We start from the raw sequence: 24,724 nt of genomic DNA on the forward strand, positions 1-24,724 counted from the left end.
TTGAAAACTTAGTATTTGTTTTTTTTTGTTTGTTGTTGTATCTGAAACATTTTCTTTCCAACTGCATACTCACATCTCTATTAAATCCTTAAGAACGGTTCGTTCTCGTAAAAATTTTATTAGTCGGTCGTCTTGTAGCCCAGCGTTAGACATTTCATTCATATATACCTACTCGCAATTAAATGGATTAAAAAATCGTAATAAAAATAAATTTATAGCGCACCCCAATTAGTATTTGTAAGAAAATTTAACACATTACAAACACACTCATGATGCATACATACATAAAAATACAAATGGTAGCAAATTTTTTATTTGCTAATCCCTCGATCATCATAACACCCAACGCATTACCCAACATATGCCGCCGACGCATAGTGTTCGATTTGCCCCCGCCAGCGGCAGCAAATACAATTTTTTACGTTGAATAAAGCGACATTTTTTTATTTCCTATCTGTAACCGATCCTTCAATCAGCTGTAATCGATTTTTCATACACACAAATAACATTTGTTTCAGAAAGATCTTTAAGACACATTCTCGAATTGTTGCTGTCTTTTGATATTGTTAAAAAAAGAGTATCTCATTTAAGCGCAGTATTCACATCATAATAAAACACTCGAGAAAAATTTCGTTTATATTTCTTGTGTGAAAAATAGTAGCAGCCAAGTAATTTGACATTTAATTTATCGGCATCACTATTTTGCAAGAGACGGAAATCAGATTCAGCATTACAAGCGTTTTTTTTTTTAATTAACATATTCGAATTGAAAACGCTCTTAAGTTACATAGAACACACTAAACAAGAGAAAAATAATATTCGTGCTTAAATAGAATTGCAAATTCCATTCAAAAAAACTCATAAATACAGTCATTGTTATTCCTGGTATTTAACCTATCGTGTTCTTACAGGGTCGTTGCTCAAGAGATAATGAAAGACATATACATGTGTATATATCTTTTAAAAACCAGCCGCAAAACCCTCGCTAATGCTAGAACTTCATCGCCAAAAATATCTTAAACAGTGCGCAGAAAGGTATGCAACATTTAGAACCATATAGTCATAAGAAATAACCGCCTAAATCCCAGACCTGTAAGAAAAGTACCAGTAAAAGCACAAGTATCAGTACCTCAGTGCTTCGAAAAATGAGTACAAGTATAAGTATCGAAGTACTTGTACTTGAATTGTTGAAGTACAAGTAATGTACTTGTAAGTACTTTCGAAGTACTTTGACAAGTATTGAAGGGGTTTGAAGCAGATCAACCAATATTTTTTAACAATCAGCTCAACTACTGATCGAAAAGGTATTTTCCTCAAATATGAGATCTTTTATGATACTAAAAATTTTTGTAAATCGTTCGCTAATTTATTCATTAATTTTGAACATCTCATCACCTTTAGCGAAGTTCCTTTCAACATTTGGTTGAATGATTCCCTTTCCACAGTTTAAAGTGGTGATGCTCATCACTCTGTCATGAAACCTCTTCCCACCTAATCAAATTGTTGTACGGGCTTGAGTGCTTAAGCCCCGCATGCTTTACCGGGTGTTTTATACGCAGGTGCTTCAAAAATACGACGAATTTTTTTTTTCGAAGAAATAGGCCACGAACAACCAGCACCCTTACGATCACCAAACTTTCACAAAATGGTTGAAGAAGAGTTTTACAGGTATCTTAAACATCAAAATATTTCAATATGCTTCATATTTCTCCTCTTATCAAGGACCTATCACTCAAAGTGAATACGCCCTTAGCTTCCGGCGCCCCAGTAGAACGTTTATTTTGCTTAGCAGGCATTGTTTATAGTCGTAGAAGGCAAACAATGACTTTTCGTTTGAAAAGCTAGTACTAATGAAGACAAATACAAAACTACTTTAATATTGTTAGATGTTGTATAATTTATACTTTTTTAATATGTTGTTTTACTTCTTGTTGCTTTCTAATATGAATACTTGTCAAACGATTTTTACTTCCTTTATATTAAGTCGGTTGAATGTTTGTCCGCTTTTCATACAAATCTTGCAATCGATTTTTAAGTAACTTGTCATTGAGCTACAAACGTGAAACTTTACACATAGGTTAGAACAACGTGACAATGCAACAAAAGGGAAAAATCCGTTAGGTGGCGCACGGATCGCAATAATTAGATAAGAATCTGAAAATTTTCAAACCAGCTTTTAAGTAACTTCTCGATTAGCTGGAGACTTGAAATTTCAAACTTAATTCAGAGATCGATGACAGCCGATGACACGATACAAAAAGATTTGCTAGGGGACGCACGGGATGAAATATTTAGAAAAATCGTTCGAAGCGGAAGGAATTTTGGGATTGATTTTTATGTAAGTTCTTATTAAGCGTAAAACTTAACAGATAGGTTAAGACACCGAGAAAATGTAAGAAAAGGAGAAAATAAAAATAAAATAAAAAAATTTTAGGCACTTCCTTTATATAAATGGACAAAAATCTGCGAAAAATGTCTCCTTATATAAAGACATATTCTTGCTAAACTTTGATTTTTATATTTTGACATAGAAATCGCAAAAATATTTATGAGAATTAAAAATGTAAAGGTGGGCGCAATTGATTGACTAATAATATCCTTTCCTACCAACTTTCCAATCCAAGTAATGTGCTGTCCACTTTCATATTTTTGCTTCTCATAAATATTTTTGCGATTTCTATGTCAAAATATAGAAATCAAAGTTTAGCAAGAATATGTCTTTATATAAGGAGAAATTTTTCTAAGATTTTTGTCCATTTATATAAAGGAAGTGCCTAACATTTTTTTTATTTTATTTTTATTTTAAGCATTTCTTTAGCTTTTTTTTTGTATGGTATTTTTCATTTCTTGCGATGTGAATACCGCGCTTTAATCAGAAGTTTTATTTGATATGTAGACATTTTTGCTCACGTTATGGGAATCTGGACAAGTGCAGTATGTAAGCGTAAGCGTAGTGTTTAGAAGATGTATGCCATATAAGGATATATATGTACATAGAATGTAAATGCTAGCGTGTTGTGGGGTATTGGTATGCTATATGGGGGAATACTAAATGTTAGCGTAACTGTAGTTACTACACTGCAGCTTGAGAGTAATGTACGTGGTAGAGTAGATATGCGTCCAATCAGATGGCAAATCAATTAATAGAAATTAACGAAGACAGAAAAACAAATCGATGTTGTGGTGTACGATAAAAGATTCTGTTATCTTACTGTACTAATAACGAACTCTTAAATAAATGATGATGATGATATATACAGGGGAAAGTGAAACTACAAAGGAAAAGAAGTAAGTGTTAAGTAGATGAAACAGAAGGAGGAGACTTTTATGTTAACAAAAAAAAACCTAGCTAGAATTTATCGTTGTTGTTGTCGTCGTAAATTAAACGCCCAAGAAAGCGCTCAGTATCTTTCTTTTTGATATTCTAAAATCATTTGAATAGAGGCTTCAGGAATTGAATTGATACAACAAGACAATAAACTACCCAGCAAACATTCGGAGTAAAAATGATTTCTTACTTCATTTGAGCTCAACTATGTGTCTTACACATGCCTCTTTCCAGTGTCATTTATGTGCCTTATACTACTCATCGTAGTTGGGGGTGGTGCAATTACTTTTGATTGCATTACACTTTCATTGGCATTAGACTATATTGTAAAAATTTGAGTGCGCACTATTTTTTTATCACTTTAGTTATAGTGCTGCATTTCTTCGCAACGACTTAACAAATTTACTACAGTCATTATATAAAAAATATTATTGGAAGTTGTGTACACTAAGCTGAAGCTGAAAATCTTTTCACTACCACGGTCTGTATCGTACGTATATGATCACGTACCGAAAACTAATTTCACTCAAGCGATTAATATGAATCTGTCAAACTATTCGTAAAAATTATAACACATTAGGGATCTAATAAGTATCTGTAGTCAACATTTCCCATATTTCCGTAATCCGATTACCCATTTCGGAGCTATTCCGATTTAATAAATTGATTTCGATCACGGATCGTATAACGCGGCGCTGGCCCTGGTAGTGACACATTTTTCAGATTCACTACCACTTTAGCTGAGTTGTGCTGACATTTTTGGCATTACTACTCAACTGTGAGCCAAGGTTGGACCACTAATGCACTACCCCCATCTGCGCTGCTAATTTTGAATTTTATAATGACATTAGCTGTGTGTTTTTTTTATATGAACTGCTAAGCTTCAAACTTTAAATACACCTCTGAAATTGCTGCGCATAAAATTAGTACTATTAAATTTCAATACGCATTATACTCAGATGTAACTGAAATATGTGTCCATGTTTCACCTCTACACTAATTCTATGTATCACCTCTTCAAATGGTGCAGTCCACTATTCATCGCAACTGATTCAGCTATATGTTATACACTATGGCCACCAGAGGTTTGTGTCTCCGATTTTAGGTACACCCTGTTCTGTAGCTAGTTATTTAACCACTGCCGCTAGATGGGTCTGCTAAACATTATCTAAGTGAGGATACGCGTTTTTGTTTACCCGCAAACGTAAAGTATACGCTTGTAAAAAAAACCCGGCTATTATTACGGGGCGTTTAGGAAGAATTTTGGACACAAAAAAATGGGAAAAAAGAAGAACATTATTTTATATTATGTATTACAAAAGATATATACGCAAATTCATCTATGAACTAGAATTACCAAAAATATCCTGCGGCTATGTGGGCAAAATTTCCAAGAAGTTGAAGGTGGTCAGCAACATCATCAGGAAGCAAATTTCTCGGTAAATAAGTTAATAAGCAACATTTATGTGATAAAACTTATAACTATTACGCTCCCGATTTTTACTGAATTTCGATAAATCTGTTATAAATGTTTATTTTGATTTTACGCCACTAGCAATGGTAAATTGACCACAGTGCAGAAGTCTGAATGGACTTTAGTGGTAGTCAAGGTCTTGTGTACAGCCTATTTTGTGACGTCACAACCCGCTGATTTTGCCAAACGCGGAGAATTTTTTAAATAGGATTGGCATCGTCTTCTATCGTCGCTTTCGAGCTAGGAATCATAGTGGGCTCATGGCAGAATAAGACACCTTCTTGGTGAAGAAAAAGCATAATAAAAACTAAAAATCGTATTCACCCAAATTTTTATGTATGTATGTACAAATTCATAATTATGTAATCACCCCAGAATTGGAGTATTTCAATTTTGTAGAAATCTATGCTCTAAACTTTGTTCATTAATATAAAAAAAAATATGTTTTGAAGGAGTTTAAAAAAGTGCAACTTTTGGATAATTTAAATAAAATCCGTCTGAATTTTTAGAATATTTTTTGCCGCAGTTCTGGTCATTTCAGACCCGAGTGAGATTACGCGTTCTTCGTAAACTTTGTCGGCTGACCAATCCGTTCTTGAGTGAAACCTCACCTTGAAATTCTTTTCAAAGTTCAATGCATCTGGTAATTTGTTGTCGCACCAACGTGGGGATCATTCTTAAGATACCGCTGTGGCCCTAAAGCTTTATCAATTCTCTAGACTTCCTTCAGGTGTGTGTGGAGGTGCCATGGCAGCTGTTTAATGATAACATTTAGCGCCTCCCTTGGACTCGACCTAAGTGCTTCTATTACCCCAGCGCATGCTGCCCGCTGTTTCCTGTTCAGTTTCATGATGTTGTATTGCTTGTCCAGGGCTGGCCACCACACTAACACTCCGTACGCTACGATAGGTCCTATGACCGCTGTGTAGAGCCACATCATAAACTTTGGCCTTAGGCCCCAGTTCTTGCTAAATTTTCTCTTAGCGAATAGTATGCAATGTACTCTTCTGTGAATATTGACTTTCCAGTTTAGCTATTGTCTATCTAGACGCCAAGGTACTTTACTCTCGTTGAGAGGACAGTTCAGTGCCATTTAGTGAAGGCATTCGAAATTGAGGTATTTTGGATTTGTTTCTGAAGAGTATTAGTTCTGTCTTGCTTGAATCGATATTGAGGCCGTTCCATTCAGCCCAGGTGTGTTACCTGGTTAGCGCACCCTTAAGGAGTTCGCTTAACGTTGAAAGAAAGACCACGAAACTGCGATTACTTCTACGTCGTCTGAGCTCATAAATGGCTACATTATTATATGGAACAAAAATGTATGATGCCTTTAGGAAAAAATTCAATGAGATTTTTAAGCAACCCATGCACATATAAATCCCAATATATACATTTCTTCTCTACGTTTGTTTGTGACAAAACTCCTCCCAAACGAGTGGACCGATTTTTATGAAATTTATAGTTATACAAAGACTATGCGAAAAAAGAGAGATAGAAAAATAAGAGATAGAAGTGCAAATTGGAGACGGAGAGAAAGATAAGAGTGAAGATAAGAAAAATAGAGAGAGGGTGAGGAAGAGGAAACAAGGTACGAGTAGGAAATGGAGAAAGTATGAGGGAAAAATAGGAAACTGACAAACCTGGAGAAGTAAAGGAGTTGAAGAAAGCTGAAGGGATATTGAGGGAGAGGAATAGGTGGAAGTAGAAAGAGAAAAATGGAGAAAGTGAAAGACGGCAGATACGAAAGAGCGACAGGGATTAAATATTTAAAGGAGGAAGGAGTGACAAGAAGACGTGAAAATGTTTGTTTGCAGAAGCTAAAACATGACAAATGCCTCTGTTTCTGAGAAAGTAGATGCATTGGAAAGCATTCCAATTATCTATACATATTATATACATATGTAAAGATGAATTCGATTTTTGCAATGCGTTGGTTTCAAATAGATTCGTAGTGGTTCATAAAAACAAAGAAATTGAAATCTGCCGGTCTGGTGAAGCAGGTATGCAAAAAATTGGTATAGAGCCTCCGTATATGAAATTGTGGTGAGAGAGGTAGAGGCAGTGCGAGTGGTAGTGTGAGGGGATTGACAGTGAATCTGGTAGTGGGAATGGCAGGGGAGTGTGACGGGGAGTGGAAGTGGGAATGAGAATTAAAGTGTTTGTGGGAGTAGGAGTGGGTGTGGATGTGGGAGGAGCAGTGGGAGTAAGAATGGAAGTGGAAAGGGAAGTAGGAGGGGGGTTGGAGTGGGGGTGGAAGTTGAGGTGGGTTCGGGAGTGGGAGGAAGAGGTATGAAAAAAGAAATGTATAGGAATAAGAAGCGAAGCACAATTTTGAAATGTAGGCAAACCAATTTTCGGCTAGAACAAAGTCTGCTGGGTTCTTGTATATATTTAATATTCAATAGAAACTTATAGGCAATTCACATGGTCTCTTTTTTGCCGCATGTGCTATGCTTCAATCATATTTTATATTGGAAACCATGGAAACTCTAATCTCAATATTTTACATGAATACGACACTCTTGTGAATTGCCCATTAAAATCTAAATGCTTCCAATAAAGGGATCTTCTCGTATATAAGTTTTAAACTAATACGTCCTCCTTATAAAAAAAATTGTAAAATACCACACTAAGGCCCGGTTTTTCAGTAGTTGGTTAAGCTTAGCTTAAACTAAGTTTGCTTAAATGCTAGTCAAATTTAAACTCCAGTTAAACTACTGAGCAGTTTTTCAATCACAGTTTAAGGCCGCCTTTGAGGTAGCCTTTTTTGTACAGCAACATTGGTTTTTTATTATCTACATAATTTATAGATACGACATCAGCTGGATTTTATTTACCCAACATACAGTTAAAAGATATTTCTCCAGCGATATATGTCTAGTTCCGAAAATGATATCCAACATCATTATCTAGTTATTCTTAAACCAGATAGTTCTCAAGTTTATATCCAACTTCATTCTCCAATCACTATCCAAAATGTATAGTTCTCGGGTTGATCTCCAACGTCATTAGCATTTTTATATTATTGTCCAACATTTGAGAGATTTTCAGAAATGTACGGTTCTCAATTTAATATTCAACACGTTTCTCCAGTTGTTATCCTACATTAGATATCGAGTTGAGGTGAAGTTGAAAAAAAAATCTCCAAGGTCGTACCACCAAAACCAGCAGCTCCAAATCTATAAATAAAGTTTTGGTTGTAAAGATGGAGATTCGTTTTGTTTAACTATATTCTATTAAAATAATTTGTTAAAAATAAACGATTGTGAGCACACAAAGAAATCAATTTTTACTATGGCACTATTGTGAATATTTGCACTGCAAGCTGTAAATTTTAATTGATTAGTAGAATAGCTGATTTCTGTTGATATTTGATAAGAGACTTTTATTTTGGTTGCACAAGATGTGCACGGGTACGGCTCGTAAATTATATTTCATTTCATTTTCGTGAATATACTGTAGTATGGAATCTTACACTTGTGTCCAGTTAAAGAACCACAAGTTGGGAACCATCATTTTTTCAATGTAAGTAAGAGCATTTTTTGCTTTATAAAAAATTCCCTCTTTTGCTGAGCGTGCTGTGATTCTCAAGTTGAGCCACTGTTTCAAAACAACTTTTGAGATTTGAGAAGAATGATAGTTATCAACATGAGCTCTAATGGTCAGGCCGCAGAGAGCCGAGCCGGCCCCTGAAACGGTTCGCGTTTACGGGCCCCCTAAAAAGTAAACTCAATCCAGTAAAAAAATAACATAACATACATAAATTTTTCAATTCACATTGCTAGTTTCATTTCATATAAAATAAGATTAACTGAAGCACTTACGTAAATGAAATGTTAGATTTCATTGTTTGATTTACTTACATTAACTTTTTCTAAATATGTACATTTTAAGAGCTTGAATCAGCCAAGGAAAACCTTCCGTGCTTTTTGGTCTGCAAATATGAAAATTACCGATTCAAAACTAATGCTGCGAGCAAGGCTGGACTCCAACGCCAATGTTCCAAGGCTTGTCAAGCGATTTTGGCTCATAGTAGAACGTAAGAAAATTTCACGCGAGACAATAGACTAAAGGAACGCTCCCCTTCAGCCACACTGACTGGAAGTGTGCAAAATATTCTTAATGCTCTGCAGATGTTCGGAAATAATACTTCCATCTTCAAGTCATGAAATTTGTTCAGAAATTGATATGGTAGCAGCGAATCACATCCCAAATTTGCTAAGTGGATGGCTTTGAGATGAATGATTTCATCTATTAGATCCGTAGAAAAATCGATACCATAAATCGTGCAGAATGCCACTGCCTTTTCTCTGAGCTCTTCTTCCGTCAGATCCTGATACTTCCAAAAAAACTAAATTTAATCGTAATGTCATTTACGGCTTCGAAACGTCTTGTCATGTTACCAATCAAGCAGTCCAAAAGAACGTAAAAAACTTGCTATTTGAATTGAGTTTCGGAATCACACTCAGGTGATTCGCCAGGTAATTCATCGAACTCATCTTCCTTCTTTTCTCTGCGAAGGTATTCACATCTCCTATACTCCCTGCCAGAACCTTACATTCTTGAAGTATGATCGACCATTAATCCCTGAACTTCTTCAATTCATCAATCAGGCTACGTATATTTTCTGTTTCCACGTCCAGTGTGGCATTTCTAGCTTGCAGGACCAGATTTCGATGGTTCATTACCGTCAACACTTTAAGCCAAATAGAGGCTAAGAGGATACACTCAAATTTCCCCATATATGCTCCAATACCTTTCAAATCCGTTACTGATTCTGAACTCAGATTTCATCAATAGCTTTCAATATTTGGGGAATGTGAGTTGCGAAAGGTTTCACACTATCCACACGAGCAGACCATCGTGTTGGTGACATGCTGTGCAAGGAGCAATTAGTTTTTTCTTTGAGAATATATTATAAAATTTCTGCATAATACCGAAAAATGTGAAGACTTCTGCACAACATTCAGCAGATTGCACTCCACATAAATTTAAACTATGACAAGCACAAGATGCAAATTTTGCCAGAGAGTTATCTCTCATGATATGACTCTGCGCTCTTTTGTAATGACCGCTCATATTACTGCCATTAGTGGCAGTGGAATATTATGTTTTTTTAGAGTGCTGCGAATCAGTTCAGCGATAGCTTCTCCGGTTTTTGCGTTACAATCGACAAACTCTAAGAAGGTTTCTTGGATTTTCCATTTTCCGGAGTCCCTGTCTAATAAAACATAACGCAATATAAAAACAGTCTGCTTAATATGCGCCGAATCAGGGGTTGCATCCACTATTACTGTGTAATACTTGACGGACTTCCTCTCGCCTTCTATCTTTCTAATTACTTGACTTGTACAGATTTCTATGAACCCATTTTGTATTCCATCAGACAAATAATGTGCTTGGAGACGATTCTTTTTCGTTTGAGATTCCCTCATCTTCTCCAAATGTTCATAATATAGGGGGTCATAATTGCTGATCAGTTCCAAAATACCAAGAAAGTTTCCATTTTTTGGATTTCAGATCAATGAATTATCCCCTCTAAATGCCAATCCTTTTTCTCCAAGAAATAAAACAGCGAGCTGCTTCATTTTTAAGGGTTTCCGCTAAGAGAAAATCCACTGAACTTGCATTTCGAATTCTCATTTCATATTGGCTCCACTCTATATATGTATCAAGTTTTATGATTTTGACTATTTTCATGTTCACGAATTTTGTCGTGTAACCTCTTCCAACCTTCTTCTTTAGAATAACCTGAAGACTTTGTCAAAGCTGATCGGGTATTTTCGGAAATTTTGCTGAAGAGCCGGCATGGAAAACAAAAAAGCGCTTATTTTCTTGCACTCCAAACGAGCCAAACACGCTTTACCGCTTTCTTCGTTTTTTAGAGTAGTATGGAGTATGCTTTGAAGGAAATGGCGACCACTTATGTCGTTGGAAAGCCGAAATAAAATGTGATTTTAAGTTAGTTTAAGCATTTTTGACAGATAGCGCTTATAAAATTGTGTCAAAAACGTATATTTAACTTAAAATCACATTTTATTTCGACTATGACTATGCCCCATAGTATTTGATCGGATGCTTATGATTTTAGTTAAGTGATTTTCAATTTTACAACAATTTTCTGTATCAACAAAATATGTATGTATCTATGAAATCCTAGTTACAGTACTGTCAATACTGCTTTGCCTTGCCGGGACCCCAAAAACCTTCCGGGCCCCAGGGCATTGCCCTGGCTGCTTTAGTTAAAGTAGACTAAAAAATTGCAGAATAAGTTTAAGCGTAATTTAACTGAAAAACTGAGTTCAATTTGTATTGAAAAACCGGGCCTAAATATGTAAATCAAAATAATTTCATACCATTGCATACATACACATACACATATATAAATATACAAACAAAAGAACACTTTACATTGACATTTTGTATATATAAATATTTTTATGAAATCAAATCATAAATGCCAACAATTTAAGGTTACAGTTACTTTTATTAATTTTCATGTATTTTTCTTTTTTTTATATTTTTTATATACATTGTATATGTATATTTATTTCGTTAGTTTTTTTTTTTTATTTTGTAACTGTTGTGTTTTCTTCCTCTGATTTAAATTTCAAAATGTATTAAATTCGTATATAATTTTGTACTAATGCGTAAATGCATATGTGCACGCATACCATTCTTTTATTCCATCAATGAAGGTGTATTTCGGAAAAGATCTCTAAAAGGTAACTAAGCTATTTCAAAATCACAAACATGTATGAAATTTCAAATCCAACTTAGACAGACAAAATCATTATTGTATTTTTTGTTTTTTTTCGTTATTAAATTATTGTACTAAAAAAATATAAAAATTGAAATTAAATAAAAAAAAAAATGGAAATAAAAAAAAATCATGAAAAAACATGAATTAGTTAAATTTAAAAAAATATATATATATATTTGAAATTCTGCATACAATTAATTTTTTCACAATTTTCGAGCAAACAGTTCCAATTACTACAATATTTATTCTAATACAAAAGCATATGGAAGCATTATTTTTAAATATTTTGAATTAATTTTTCATTATTAAATATTAAAGTTTGACTTTTTTAATTTTAATTTCAATTTGTAACTTATTCTTAATTTGCTTTATCTTTCAGTAATCTGCAATGTTTTTTTTATTTATTTTGTTTAGCATTCTAAACTGCATTTCATATAATTAAGCGAATATTCTAAAGATTCTTTGCATAGGCACAAATTTAAATAATTACTGGGGTTGTCAAGTAGAAAAATTATTTACAATTTATTGGTTGAATAAAAAGTTAAAGCAAATATTAAAATAGAAAACTAAAACAAGAGCTTGAAAAATACACTGTACTGTAGCACTGAACTCTAATGCCAAATTTGCTCTTAGGGCTGTGTAACATCGCAATTTTTTGAGCGCACGAAGGCATTGGGGAGTGTTATCGATGTTGATGGTCCTTTTCCGCATGCAGACTCGGTACGTTCCAGTAACAAGCAACATTGAACATGAAACCTTCTAGGCCATAACGCCCTCCCACCACTTAGGTCAAAGAAACAGAATCGCCACGGGTGAGGCTGACAATTGGGTTAGAGAAGCTATGTATTGCGCTGGCAACCCTTTGAAAGGATTGCGCTGCATAACCCCTCGAAATAATTTGGTATTTTAGTCGCCTCTTACGACAAGCATACTTGCCGCGGATATATTCTAAGCCACCTAATCCGCTGAGGTGGGCGTATCTGGTTGAACATATCCGGGTTTGGCGCTAGGGTAATATTCACATGTTATTTGGAAAAGTGTCACCGCGAAGAAGTTTCAAGGTTTTTTTATACAATAAATTTTTTTTTTAGTTTTGTGGAAGAAGGGAATGTTTTATATACTGAATGGCATATTTGAGCCTCATTGCGAAACTCTCGGAGTGTAGGACTCCGTTCTTCCTTGAAGAGCTACCTGCCGCTGGAACCATGTCGAGTACGGGTGCGCTTTACAAGAGCTTAACGGCTACTCTCACGCTAATAAGCTAGGCATCCATTTACTCGTTTGCCGAAGAGTATTTCAGATATATGTGTTGGCCGTATCCCATCTGTCGCTTCGGCAGGTCATGTTATAAATGACACTGTCCGGGGATAGATCGTCAATTATATTTTCTATCCTTCGCTGTTGGGAAAAGTCAAAAGCTGATTCAAGCTTTGGACGGCCTGTATTCTCCATTAATCTACTCAGGGTCGTTATTGTGTGTGCAGCCGTTTTGCAAGCTCCTAGGTTATGCTCCGAGAAGATGAGCTTACTATCTAACCTCGCGGCCAGATATTGAAGTGATTGTTTCTACTTGCTGATCCCCAAATTCCAGATTCTTAATGAAACAAATCCACCTATTTGTGAGGATGAGAATCTCAGTGTTTGCTGTTGCTAGCTGCAGATCGTGGTAGTGGCCATCCATTTATTTACACTGTGTATAATTAGGCTTAGTTTCAGCGGTGCAAGCTCGCAGCTTCGTGTTTTATCTCAGCTGTCACGTCCTCTGCGAAAGCGACATAAGTAATATTCCACAGATCGCGACCTAGTACCGAACTTTTGGCCGCCCGCTAGTTATTTTTACCTTTATTTGACCGTGAGTGGTTTCTCCTTGCTGTTTTTATATATGATAGCCGTGTCACTCCTAATAAGTGGAATCAAAACCTTGTGCTGGATAGTTTTCTTTCTCAACCTGCACTTGCCTTATCTGCCACACTGACAAAGCCTACTTTAAAACCATGTAGCGCAAGAAGGCAGTATCTAGAGAGAATACCCATTATGAGCCTACACTCCCCTCTTTTCAATGATAAAAATAACTTTGTTATCTAAGGTTGTAAGACCGGCACATGACACTTTGCAGCCTGCGCTTGGTTCCATGCCCTTTCTGCTTGGTCTGTCATGTGCAGCATTCTCCTTCTTTTAAACTCGCCTAATATGATTGCAACGCCTACGGTACGGTACTGGCTCATCCGCCTTTTCACTTCCATATATTACCATATGCCGAGGGACCACATATAGATGTATATTTCTTCCTATCCAAATACTTTTCAGAGATTGCTTGAACTCTAACACACTTTAAGATGCTGTTACTGTGCTGCTTGGCGGTCAATGAAAAAATGGGCGCATCTGCAGCTTAAGCTATTTCCTTCCAGTGTTTCTACTGCTTTAGTCACGGCTACCCCTTGCGCCTGAAAAACACTACAGTGATCTGAAAGCTTGTGGGATTTGCTTATTCCCGTATCTGCACAGTAATCCACAGACCCTAGTACTTCTACTACTTTGGACCCATTCGTGTACCCGTGTATCGCCTGTCTGCCATTTGAGCGGCCTTTCTTTCACCTCTATCGTGGCTCTAAGAGACTCATCGAAACGCAGGTAAAGAACTAGATGGTCTGCCGCCAAATATTTGATGATGGTATACTATTATGGGTGTATGGTCTGCGCTCAAGCTGCCCTGAGGCATTGTATCTTGTTGCAGTTGTTAACGTTACGTTCTGCGCCACCAGGTCCCCTTATGCTAAGCATTGTGTTCCTACATATCCTCTATAATTTCTTGAGGTACGCTCTTTTTTGAGTATCCTTCCACCAAACAAGGAGGTATAAATATTTTTGTTGAATATTTAAAAGCAATATTTACTATAGGAAACAAATAAAAATAACAAAAATTTAGGGTCGATGTAGGGTTAAAAATGTTCAGCGGAACTTTTCACTTGTTCAAGAATTTAACACTCCATCGGCCAAAACTTTTGTTTCTCAAATTTTTCGCGTTAAGTTGGAAAATATTGCTTTAAAAAGGTTTTGCAAATAATTTGAATCAACTTTAAACCAACTGAGGGGAGCTTCTAGATAACGAACACATACTATTTTCTGACTAATTTTCAACAAATATTTACTTTTCAACTTATATTTCAACACTTAAGGCCCGAACACATTCGACATTTGCGATGTTTTGACGCTGGTGTCACTTTGAAATAACGCACGATGGAAGTTTGCCTGCCACAATGAACGCAAGAAATCTAAAATTTTGATTTGTATTCATTGCTTAATTTTAAAAATAGCTTATTTTTTTACATGAATATGGAAGTATTCTTTAAAATATACAAAATAAAGATAAAAATTCATGAATTTCGCATACAATTTAGAAGATTGGAATAAGGGATTGTTAGCGCAGGGAAAAGCGTAAGTTATTGCACTTTTTGCTGTTGCTTTGGCGTTCCCGTTGCGTTGCCTGTGAACATAGCAACAAAGACATGTGTGTTCAAAGTCAGCTGTTGACGCAACGTAAACTCCAAAACGGCGCAAAAGTCGTGTTTGGGCCTTTAGCTTATGGAGTTTCAATTGCTCTTTTTTTATGAAGACGGTACATTAAAAAAAAAATTTTAATTAAAATAAATAAATTATTCTATTTTAAATAGCTTTTACTATATTTTATATGAATTTTTTCGAAATTTCACAAGACAACCTCTATGTAATTTAAATAAAATAACAATAACAAACAAATTGGAAGCTATTGCATAAATATCGAAAGCAAAGCACTTTTTAATTCTTGTTTTGATACAAATTAATTAGCTAAACACGAATGCACAGCAAACGTATAAGCTAACAATGTATTTACGGAAATTTTCGATAAATTTTTAAGCTTTGCTTTAAGTTTTTAATTTGTTTACAAATCGCGTTTGTTTCAATTAAAAAAAAAATACAAAATTTTTTCAATAAATTACTGCACAAATAAGTAAGGTTATTTTTCACTTAAGATAAACAAATAAATAAATATTCACCTTAATACAAATTTCATAAAGCCTTTATCGCAAGTTACTCTTTGGTCCGAGATTAGTTTTGATTATTTTATCATGCTTCAGTTAAGTTGTATTTCATTTGTTTTTAGTTTACATTTGTTTCATTTATTTTTTTTAAGGCCGTTTTCCACAAAAAAAATTTGTTGGGCTAGTTTTACTTAAAAAAAATCACTTAGTCAAAAAATATTTCGAGAGGTTCTTCAGCTAGAATATTTATTCAACTTTTTTTTAATACGTCGCCAATTATTTCCGCAAGATTATTCGCATAGCAGAAGACCTGTAACATAAGGCATATTTTTCATAAGGTCAAAATGACTGACATCAAAAATTGCATTAAAGTGACCCGCTGGTCATTTGGTATCAAATGCTTTTCCATTATGTCCTGAAGTCGATAAAGCAGTGCGCGGTAAAACCCAAGCTAAGTTAATGTGCTCATTTATTCCTCAGCCTGTTTTAATATTTTCACACGCTGTAGCATTATTTATTGTTGGTACGCCACTTGGCAAACGAAAATAAATTGCCAACATGTTAGCAAAAGAACTTTTAATATCAAATTTGCCAAACCATTGTGGTTTTCACTTATTGGTCAATCTAGTTGTCACGCATAAACGCATTTGACGTTGTATGTCAAGTCGTTTGCATGGATATGACCAATTTTATGGCCAAATTCCAACTAGTAAAAACCAAGCATAACAATACCACCAATGAATGGTACGAACAAGAAATACCTTAACGACCTAGAACGACCAGCAAAAACTGCTGCCAAGAGCTCTAAAAATTTTGGCCTGAAGTTTGATTTCTTAAATGGAAGCAACAGAATCCAGGACAGTAATTAATAAATTATTATCATCATACGCATTGTCAGTGAATTTGAACTAGCGTTTCATCCTCCAGTTCACAAAAGCAATCGATTTGTGAATCGGATATATTTAACTTACTTATGCTTGATTTTCACTAGGTCAAATTTGATCACAAAATTACCCATATCCTTGAAAACGGATTACCATATAACGTGAAGTGCGTTTGCCACAAAGTGTCAGTTAAATTGACCAAGAAGTGAAAACAGCAACTGCCCAACGGTTTGCAATTTGGCATTAAAATTTTATTTGCCAACATGTTGGCAGTTTATTTCCATTTACCAACTGCCGTTCCATCAAAAAAATAATGCCACAACGGATGAAAGGAGGGAAAATAATGACATTTCTTGTGAATCGAATGAGCACACAATTTTAGCGTATGTTTTGACCACGCACTGCTTTACCGACGTCGAGTCAGTAATGCGACTGACGCCTTACTGAACAGCGGGTCAGCTTCAGACAGTTTTTGATGCCAGTAGTTTTGACCTAATGAAAACTAAGCATTAGGTGTTGTCGTAGACTACAGTGCTCCGTGTAGTACCCAGTGGGAGTTTGTAGGTTTTTTCTCTGTTGGCTGATACTCTCGTTGCTGGAAGTATAAACAATTTGGACTGCCTTTGCCCTGATCATTCAATCTACTGTTGTCTGAACTGTTTTGTTTTCCTGTTACTTATAGTTTCCCAAGTTAGTGTCTTTGTGAGTTCACAGATTGGCTCTGCATCAATTGGGTAGCATCCCATTGGTATCGTTTTTTTTTTGTAGTTCGACCCATAGATGCTAGCTTTCGTTTTTCCTTCATAAAGTTTTGATCCATACCTAATTTTCAAAAAATAGGCCATTGCATCATATAGTTGGGAACTGTCCACTCATTGAACAGAGTTTTGCTTTTTAATTGGACGAATCACACTTATGCTATGGTATGACCAATTGGCTCTTATTTCGTGAGATCTCATTTAGTTCGCAGTAAATATCCCTGAAGTTCACTTTTTGGCTTAACTTACAAACTAGTCAGGGAGACCAGTTGTCATCACTAATAGTATGCATTGTATTTCAGGAGAACAAAAATTGGCAGCCCTACTGAGTGCGCGTTGCGATTTCATCAAAAGTTGAGATTTTGTAAACTTCTGCCGCTATTAAAGCAACGCGTTAAGGGTTTTATGTAGGTGCAGCCTTTGTGTCATATATGGGCAGTTTCGCAGTACATATACTGATTGGATATACCAAGAATATTTCATAACCCAGATTAATATGCGTTTAAAAAAAAAGTATATGGCAACTTAAAAAATGTGAACTAATTAAAAAAATGTATACGTAAATTTTTGTTACCAGCTTCAAAAAAATAACTGACTGTTAAAGTTATTATCGTTTTAATATGTTTTTGTTTTATCGAAGCAAAGTTTTTGTATTTTGTACATATGCATGTACTTTTAAAACTAGCGAAAATTTGCACAAGTTACTACACTAATAAAGACAGATTTAATTTTGTTAATTTTATTTTATTCTTAATATATTTTGTGTTGTTACTTTTATTTTTTACATTTAAATTTTCGTTTTGAATTTTTATTTGCTTTATTTAGTTTCAATTTTTATTTTTGTGTTATTACAAATATGATTTTTAATAACATAATATTTTCTTGCTTCATATAAGAGTACTTCGAAGTTCATGGCGTTCTCTATTCTGGAAAAAATTGCTACCCTCATTTTGCAGTCTTAAATTCTAACCTTTGATTTCGATTACTTGGCGCTCTGCAAAAAGGCTGAGTTTGTAGATAGTGGTGACCGTTTTCTTATTCAGTGGGAAATATTCTTTATAACACCATAGAAACTTGCTAAAGAGCTGAGAAAAACCAACTGGGGACATTATTTTCAGAAAAGAAAACGTCATTAATGATACGGCATAGACACTTGGATAAAGCTGAAGCGCACAATGTCAAAGACTTGCTATTCAGTTTTCAACAAAGATATTTTGGTAATTTTAAAGGCATTTGCATTTATTTAAACCACAAACTAAAAATATATGTTAGTAAAAAATGCCTTTTTTGAAATATTGTTCAGTACATCGAAAAAGTACAGCTACGGCACAAACAATAAATTTGTATAGTCCAAAACCAGACTTGTACATTGAAATATACGAAACAGGGATAGGGATGTAACGATATTGATGACACCAAAAGGTATCGGTATTTTTGAGCCGATATCAAGAAAATTTGTAATCGATGCTTTTGCATCGAGTACCGAGTAGTTGTACTGAAACACGATGTATCGAAAAAATGTTGCATCGATTAATTTGATTATCGCTTTTTAAGGAAACGGCCTGAACACTTGGAATTATTTCACAAATCGGGTGAATATACAGATTATATCTACGCACTTCGCCGTTTTCAGCGTATTCATATTAAATTTCGCAAATTATTCCACCTATAAAAGAACTCCAGCTATAAAAGAATAGCGGATAACAACTTACACCCCAATAAGAAGAGTATGGGTTAATTGATTAATTTAAAAACTCACACATTGGACTTCAACCTTGGTTAGGAGCCATACGGCAGGCTTGATTAATTTTGTAAAAAGTTCGGACAAAATATAATCACCTCCGCAAAGAGAACGTGTTCTCTTAACTTTTGTGATGTTTTCTATCATTTTCAATTATAAGATTTTGGATAACAGCTTGTGCATGTGTCTCTTTTAAAACTCTCGGAACGAAAAAATTTACTTGACCACTTCGGTTTTGTCCGCTTCACTTTCAGTCAAGATTTGCTAACAGGAAAGACGGTGCACTGCATATTTTAAATCCGAAATTATGGATGTTGGTTTAAAAAGACGAGTTTTTACGTCAGTATCAATAATGCAATGGCCGAAATGAAAAATTTACCCCGGACCGCTTTAGCACTATAGGGCGACCGTGGGTGGGTCCAACACCAGCTACGCGATCCACAGTATTACTTCACAGAACACCTTTCGCCATATATGTATGTCAAAATATGTGGATTGCAAGGCGAGGCAAAATGTTGAATTATGGTTAACTTAAGGCGGAATTACAAAAAAATTGTGTCCACTATAACAGCGCCATATAACAACATTGTAACGCATTGCCGCTTTTTCGCTTTGAATCGACCAATGAGTTAATGTAACGCTATATTTACGTAGAACTCTTGTCGGTTTGCTCCGCTCCGACGCTTTGCTTCGCTCTGACGCTTTGACAGCGACAGAAGTTAAGAATATCTTCACTTTAACCTGGCTTTACATTTAACAAACTTTGTGTAGCAAGATATATATACGTGCGGCCTCACATTGAACACTTCAGGCCGAGCCACGCAACAAAGCGTTCTATGTAAATCCGGTATAAGTCCCCTTTTATGGTGCTGGCAAAAAATCAAAGCGAAGCAACGCGGCAAGAGATCTATGTAGGTCTAGCGTGTACAATAAAAGTAAAACTCGATACTTTCATGGTATTGTTTCATCCCTAAATAGGAAATGAAATGGGGAGAATAATGCAATCGTAAAATTCTGGCATATTTCGATGGAGTTTTGCACCATCGTTGCGCAGGCAGCCACGGTAAAAAGTTTAGCTTGGTTGGGTCATAATTATTTCGGGTATCATTGTGCAATCAAAAAAATGTAAGGCGCGATATCCTCCGAAGAGATCTAAGGCCGAGGTTCTCTTCCAATTTGCGTCGCGCTCCTCTTGATTTTCCCTACAAATTGGCCGGACGGGGCCTACATGTTTTATGCCGACTCCGAACGGCATCTGCAAGGCAGATGAGTTTTCACTGAGAGCTTTTCATGGCAGAAATACACCCGGAGCGCTTGCCAAAAACTGCCGAGGTGCGACCCCGCTTAGAAAAATTTTCTTCTAATTGAAAAACCTTATTTCTAAAATTTTGATGTTGCTTTGCCCGGGGTGTGAACCTGGGGCATACGGTGCGGTAGGCGGAGCACGCTACCATCACACCACGGTGGCCGTCCAATCGGTTAGTAGAATTTTAAGATAATTTTCGAGACAGTTTCGAAAAAATGAAAAGAAAATTACTTCACGAGTTTTTGAATATTTCGTGTCTATAATCAACAAAATGTCGCATTATTTATTGGTTTCTTGGTATTCGTTGAGGATCTTTTAAAAATAATGTCTGGACGATTAAAGAATCAGTTATGGATCTTTCTTTAATAATTTCGCAGTTTTTCTGGCATTACGTTGAACTTGATACGATTCTGTAAATAGTGACATTCTTTTCGTAATGATGTCGCCTGAGGCCTAGTTCGGGACTTTTTCGGTTTTAATTAGAAACCAATTCAAAACTACATCGGAACTTTTTCTGAAATATCTCCGTTTAATTTTGGGATCTTTTCGGTATAATTTCGGGACCAATTAGGAAGAGCTTTACTAGCGTGTTATGAGTAACAAGCAACAACAAGACGAGTTATCAGTTTATTATCAGCTTATTCTCGAAGCAATATTGGTTTGTTACCGTACATAAACGTTATCGGTGAGTTATCGGCTACTTACCGATTTGTTATACATAGACGAGTTTGCATAATCCAATTTTTTATAGTAGTGTTTACGCCGTGTTGTCGCTTTATTTAAGGAAATGTCAACGGCGTGTTGTCGGTAACAACCATTATCAATAAATTATCGGTTTGTTATCGATAGGTTATGGGCGGGTAATCGTCGACAAGTGTACCCTTATTGTGATCAATACATATTCCCATAGGATATAGAAGGATCTGCAAAAAAAAGTCTAAAAATTGGCTCGTTAAAACCTTGTTCCGGGTTAAAGTTCCACGTCAAATTATAAACGATGATATCCACAATTATTTCAACTTTATCACAAGATAAATGCTCAAAAACAGTGTAGGTATTTCACATTTTGTATCACGATCATACATACATATGTACATCATTCTATTCTTTATGAGGATGTCTGTAAATTTAAAGAATAATACTTAGTTTCCACCATCCCAAAATGACTGCCATCATAAAATGCTTTCAGCTGATCCGCTGGTAATGTGGGATGAAAGGTATTTCCATTATATCACATAAGTGACTCGATGTCGATAAGCCGCCAACGCAAGTCAAAACCCACGCTAAAATTTTGTGTTCCTTAATTTCACAAGTCTGTTTCATTATTGGTTAAAATTGCCACTTTGTAGTCAAAACGCACAGCAAGCGCATTTGACGTTGTATGACAAGCCGTTTTCATTGGTATGGCCAAATTTTTCATCAAATTTGATCTAGTGAGAACCCAGCATACGTAAGTCTTCGCTGAACAAGCGAAGTAGCAACATCGGGGGAGGCTATTGTTTAACTACTTATTTAAAAATAAAATATTTTGCAAACAAGCGCATATTTTTAGTCTTTTTAATGTTAACATTATATTGTAACGAATTTAGGGAAATTCCGCTTATTCCAAACCTTCTGCTAACATTCGAATCGCTAAACTGTTGAATAAATCAATCCAATGTTCTGTATTTCTTTTACTTTGAAAGTACTTCACAATAACTCTTACTTCACAACTAATTGCGTGTTTAAATCAAACTGATTACTGACTAATCAGCTTGTTCTGATTTTATACCCTCGGTTTCCTCGTTCACCCATTTTTCCTGAGGTCCAGTAATTTCGTGAACTTCATGCTTGGTTACCAGCATATACGTGAATATTTGTAGTTTGTATTCATACGCGTGTGTATATGTGAGTACTACTTCGGCTGATGATGACATGCGTATCTCTGCTGCCTTGTATATATGTGTGTACATGATGATTGATTTGTTTACGTACATACATACAGTGTCTGTTTAGTATCGGTTTAGTGATACTAGTATCGCTAAGTGATGATAATATACGTCACACTGCTCACAAACCGTTGCTAGCCTCTCCAAATGCACCATTCTATTTCGTGGCTTTCCAATGGTTTGTATGCTGTAGATGGTATAACTGAACCTCTTCGTGGCTTTCCAATGGTTTGTATGCTGTAGATGGTATAACTGAACCTCTTCCCAACTTTGTACGGGCCTTCCCAACTGCACCACAATTTGAATGGAACACATTTCCGCCGCTGAGGGTTGTATAGCAGTACCAAATCTCCCTCCATGAAACCTTCCGAATTATTATTCTTATCGTACCTGTATTTCATCTTACTACTCACTACCGTGGGCCGTTCCCTCACACTCTGTTGTTTGGCCAATGAACTACTTCGCAGAGCTTGATCTTGACGGATTGACTTTGCATCATCAGTATCGTATTGACGGTTCACAACAGTAGTGTGTGCTGCCTTGAAACCACCTTTGCATTCTTTCTGGGAAATGCTTTCCTTCGTTTTAGTGCATCTATTTGATTTTGTCTATGCCAGTGTTTCTCTCACAGGTATCTTTGATTTTGCTTTGTTTAGCCCATTCGTTCCATCAACCTTTGCCTTTTCTACTGCCTTTGACTTTGGTGGTCTTTTTCGAATCGCCTCCATCAGCACTCGCTTACTGCTGAACCCTTTCTCCAAACTGAAGTTGACTCTCTCACTCATACAGTGGCTGCTCAGTATCGGTTTAGTGATACTAGTATCGCCTAGTGATGATAATATGTGTCACAATATTTTTTTTAAATTCGTTGGTACTCTCGTGTAATTTTTTGAATGTTAACAAACAATGCGTGCCTTCGTCTTGCTTCATTGCTCGTTTATTAACGACTAAAGCACTAACACTACAATCAAAATACTCTTACTAACTTAGTCACAGTTTCAGCTTTGATGAGCCCTACCATAAAATAAAGCCGATGATAATAGTCCGTGATGCTTTTAGTTCTTCAACAATGCTGTTGTTACTGCAAAGTGACACTTGCAGCCGATCCTACTTATCACGAAAGAAAATTTTCGCTTACTTCCTTCGTTTAATCTCACAGCAAGTAGCCTAACATCGTAGTTGAGATTAGTTAATAATTGGATGTTAAAAAAAAATATGCTGTGCTTAGTTTTTATTTTTAATATAACCGAAATATTTATGCTATAAACGATTAACGTTATAAATTGAATATGAAACATCCAAGTTTTAATACAAAAAAAAGTTATTCGAACTTCTGCATTTTTTTTTACTTTATTGTTTTTTTTTTTTAATAATTTTACTTTTTAACTTAAGTAAAAAACATAGTAAATAAATTATTTGCAATATATTTGAATTTTATACTGTTTGTGGTACCAAAGAGAACTTTTCTGAAAGTGGAGCCTCAACATTATTAAAAAAAAAATAAAATAAGCATAAATTTTGGCAGTTATGTATTTTTTGCATTTATACAAAAAGAACTATTAAAAAAGCGGTAAAGTTTTAATAGTTTTAGTGCGCAATTTATTCGCCATTGCTTGAAAATATAAAGTAATTTGCAGCTGGTTTATGAGTATTTAGCTATTAGGAATATTGACTTATATAAAAAAATGAAGAATATATATAAATACTACATATATATATATATAATGCCGAATTAAGCCCAGCTTATGTTATTCTCATTAGTTTCACGCATTCAACTTCTATGAAATTGTTATTTATAATTTACTCATTAATTAATTCTAATATTTTAAATAATATTTTCTTAGTTTTTTTTGTATTATTTTATTTTTTATAATTTTTTTAAAGTTGGCAAATTTTTCACCAATCTTAAAAAATGCATAACTAAATATGTACATACATATATATATTTTTTTGTTAGGATACGTACACAGAAAAACAATATCTTCACATTTCATAAATTTTTTTTAACTTTTAATACATAGCGCATGTTTTTTTTTTTTGTAATAAGATAAAAAAATTAAAATTTCTGCAATTGAAAGTGCTTTAAATTCGATTTTAGAAATAAATTCATTTCAAAGCAATAAACATGTATTACATATATAACTACTTAAGGCTAATTATAGCTATTTAAGCAAGCTGCTTGATAATTGCTATTTTATTTAACTTAAACATTTTGCATCCATTTATCACATTTTCTTACAATTTTTCTACAGTATATTTTTGACAAGCTGATTCATTAAGCTTTTTCTTTTTTAATTCATATATTTTACAGCGACACCATTTGCATTTTTTTAAATTTATTTATTAAAATTTATTTAATTTTTAATTTTTTGATAAGTTAATCGATTTTTTTTTAAATTATGTTTTTGCTAATGATTATGTAGTAGAACAATATTTTTAAGTTTAATGTTTTATTGTTGCAAATATTTTTTTAGTTTTTGTTTTTCCTGAAAATCCTAACATTTTATGAATTTCTTTATTTTT

The 24,724-nt window shown here is 34.9% G+C and overlaps 1 protein-coding gene and 1 long non-coding RNA gene across 13 annotated transcripts in view; one reads left to right on the plus strand and one right to left on the minus strand.

Annotated features, from left to right (window-relative positions):
• The window catches only part of Ank2 (Ankyrin 2), a 278,001-nt gene that overhangs the window by 128,151 nt on the left and 125,126 nt on the right, over positions 1 to 24,724 (plus strand). For 10 of the 11 annotated variants that reach the window (XM_067788345.1, XM_067788347.1, XM_067788340.1 and 7 more), the window contains one exon: positions 11,501 to 11,527. The exons of the other annotated variant lie outside the window; for it this stretch is intronic. In XM_067788345.1, coding sequence (XP_067644446.1) covers positions 11,501 to 11,527 — 27 coding nt within the window. The remainder of the gene's footprint in view (positions 1 to 11,500; positions 11,528 to 24,724) is intronic. 11 annotated transcript variants of the gene reach the window in all.
• Positions 1 to 24,724, minus strand: part of LOC137252521 (uncharacterized) — a 45,516-nt gene that overhangs the window by 9,294 nt on the left and 11,498 nt on the right. Inside the window, exon 4 of one of the 2 annotated variants that reach the window (XR_010953577.1) lies at positions 7,594 to 7,981. The exons of the other annotated variant lie outside the window; for it this stretch is intronic. This is a non-coding gene — a long non-coding RNA (uncharacterized lncRNA). Of the gene's footprint in view, positions 1 to 7,593; positions 7,982 to 24,724 lie in introns of those variants that run through there. 2 annotated transcript variants of the gene reach the window in all.

This window comes from Eurosta solidaginis, chromosome 5, assembly GCF_040869045.1.
Source record: "Eurosta solidaginis isolate ZX-2024a chromosome 5, ASM4086904v1, whole genome shotgun sequence".
NCBI classification, from domain to species: Eukaryota; Metazoa; Arthropoda; class Insecta; order Diptera; family Tephritidae; genus Eurosta; species Eurosta solidaginis.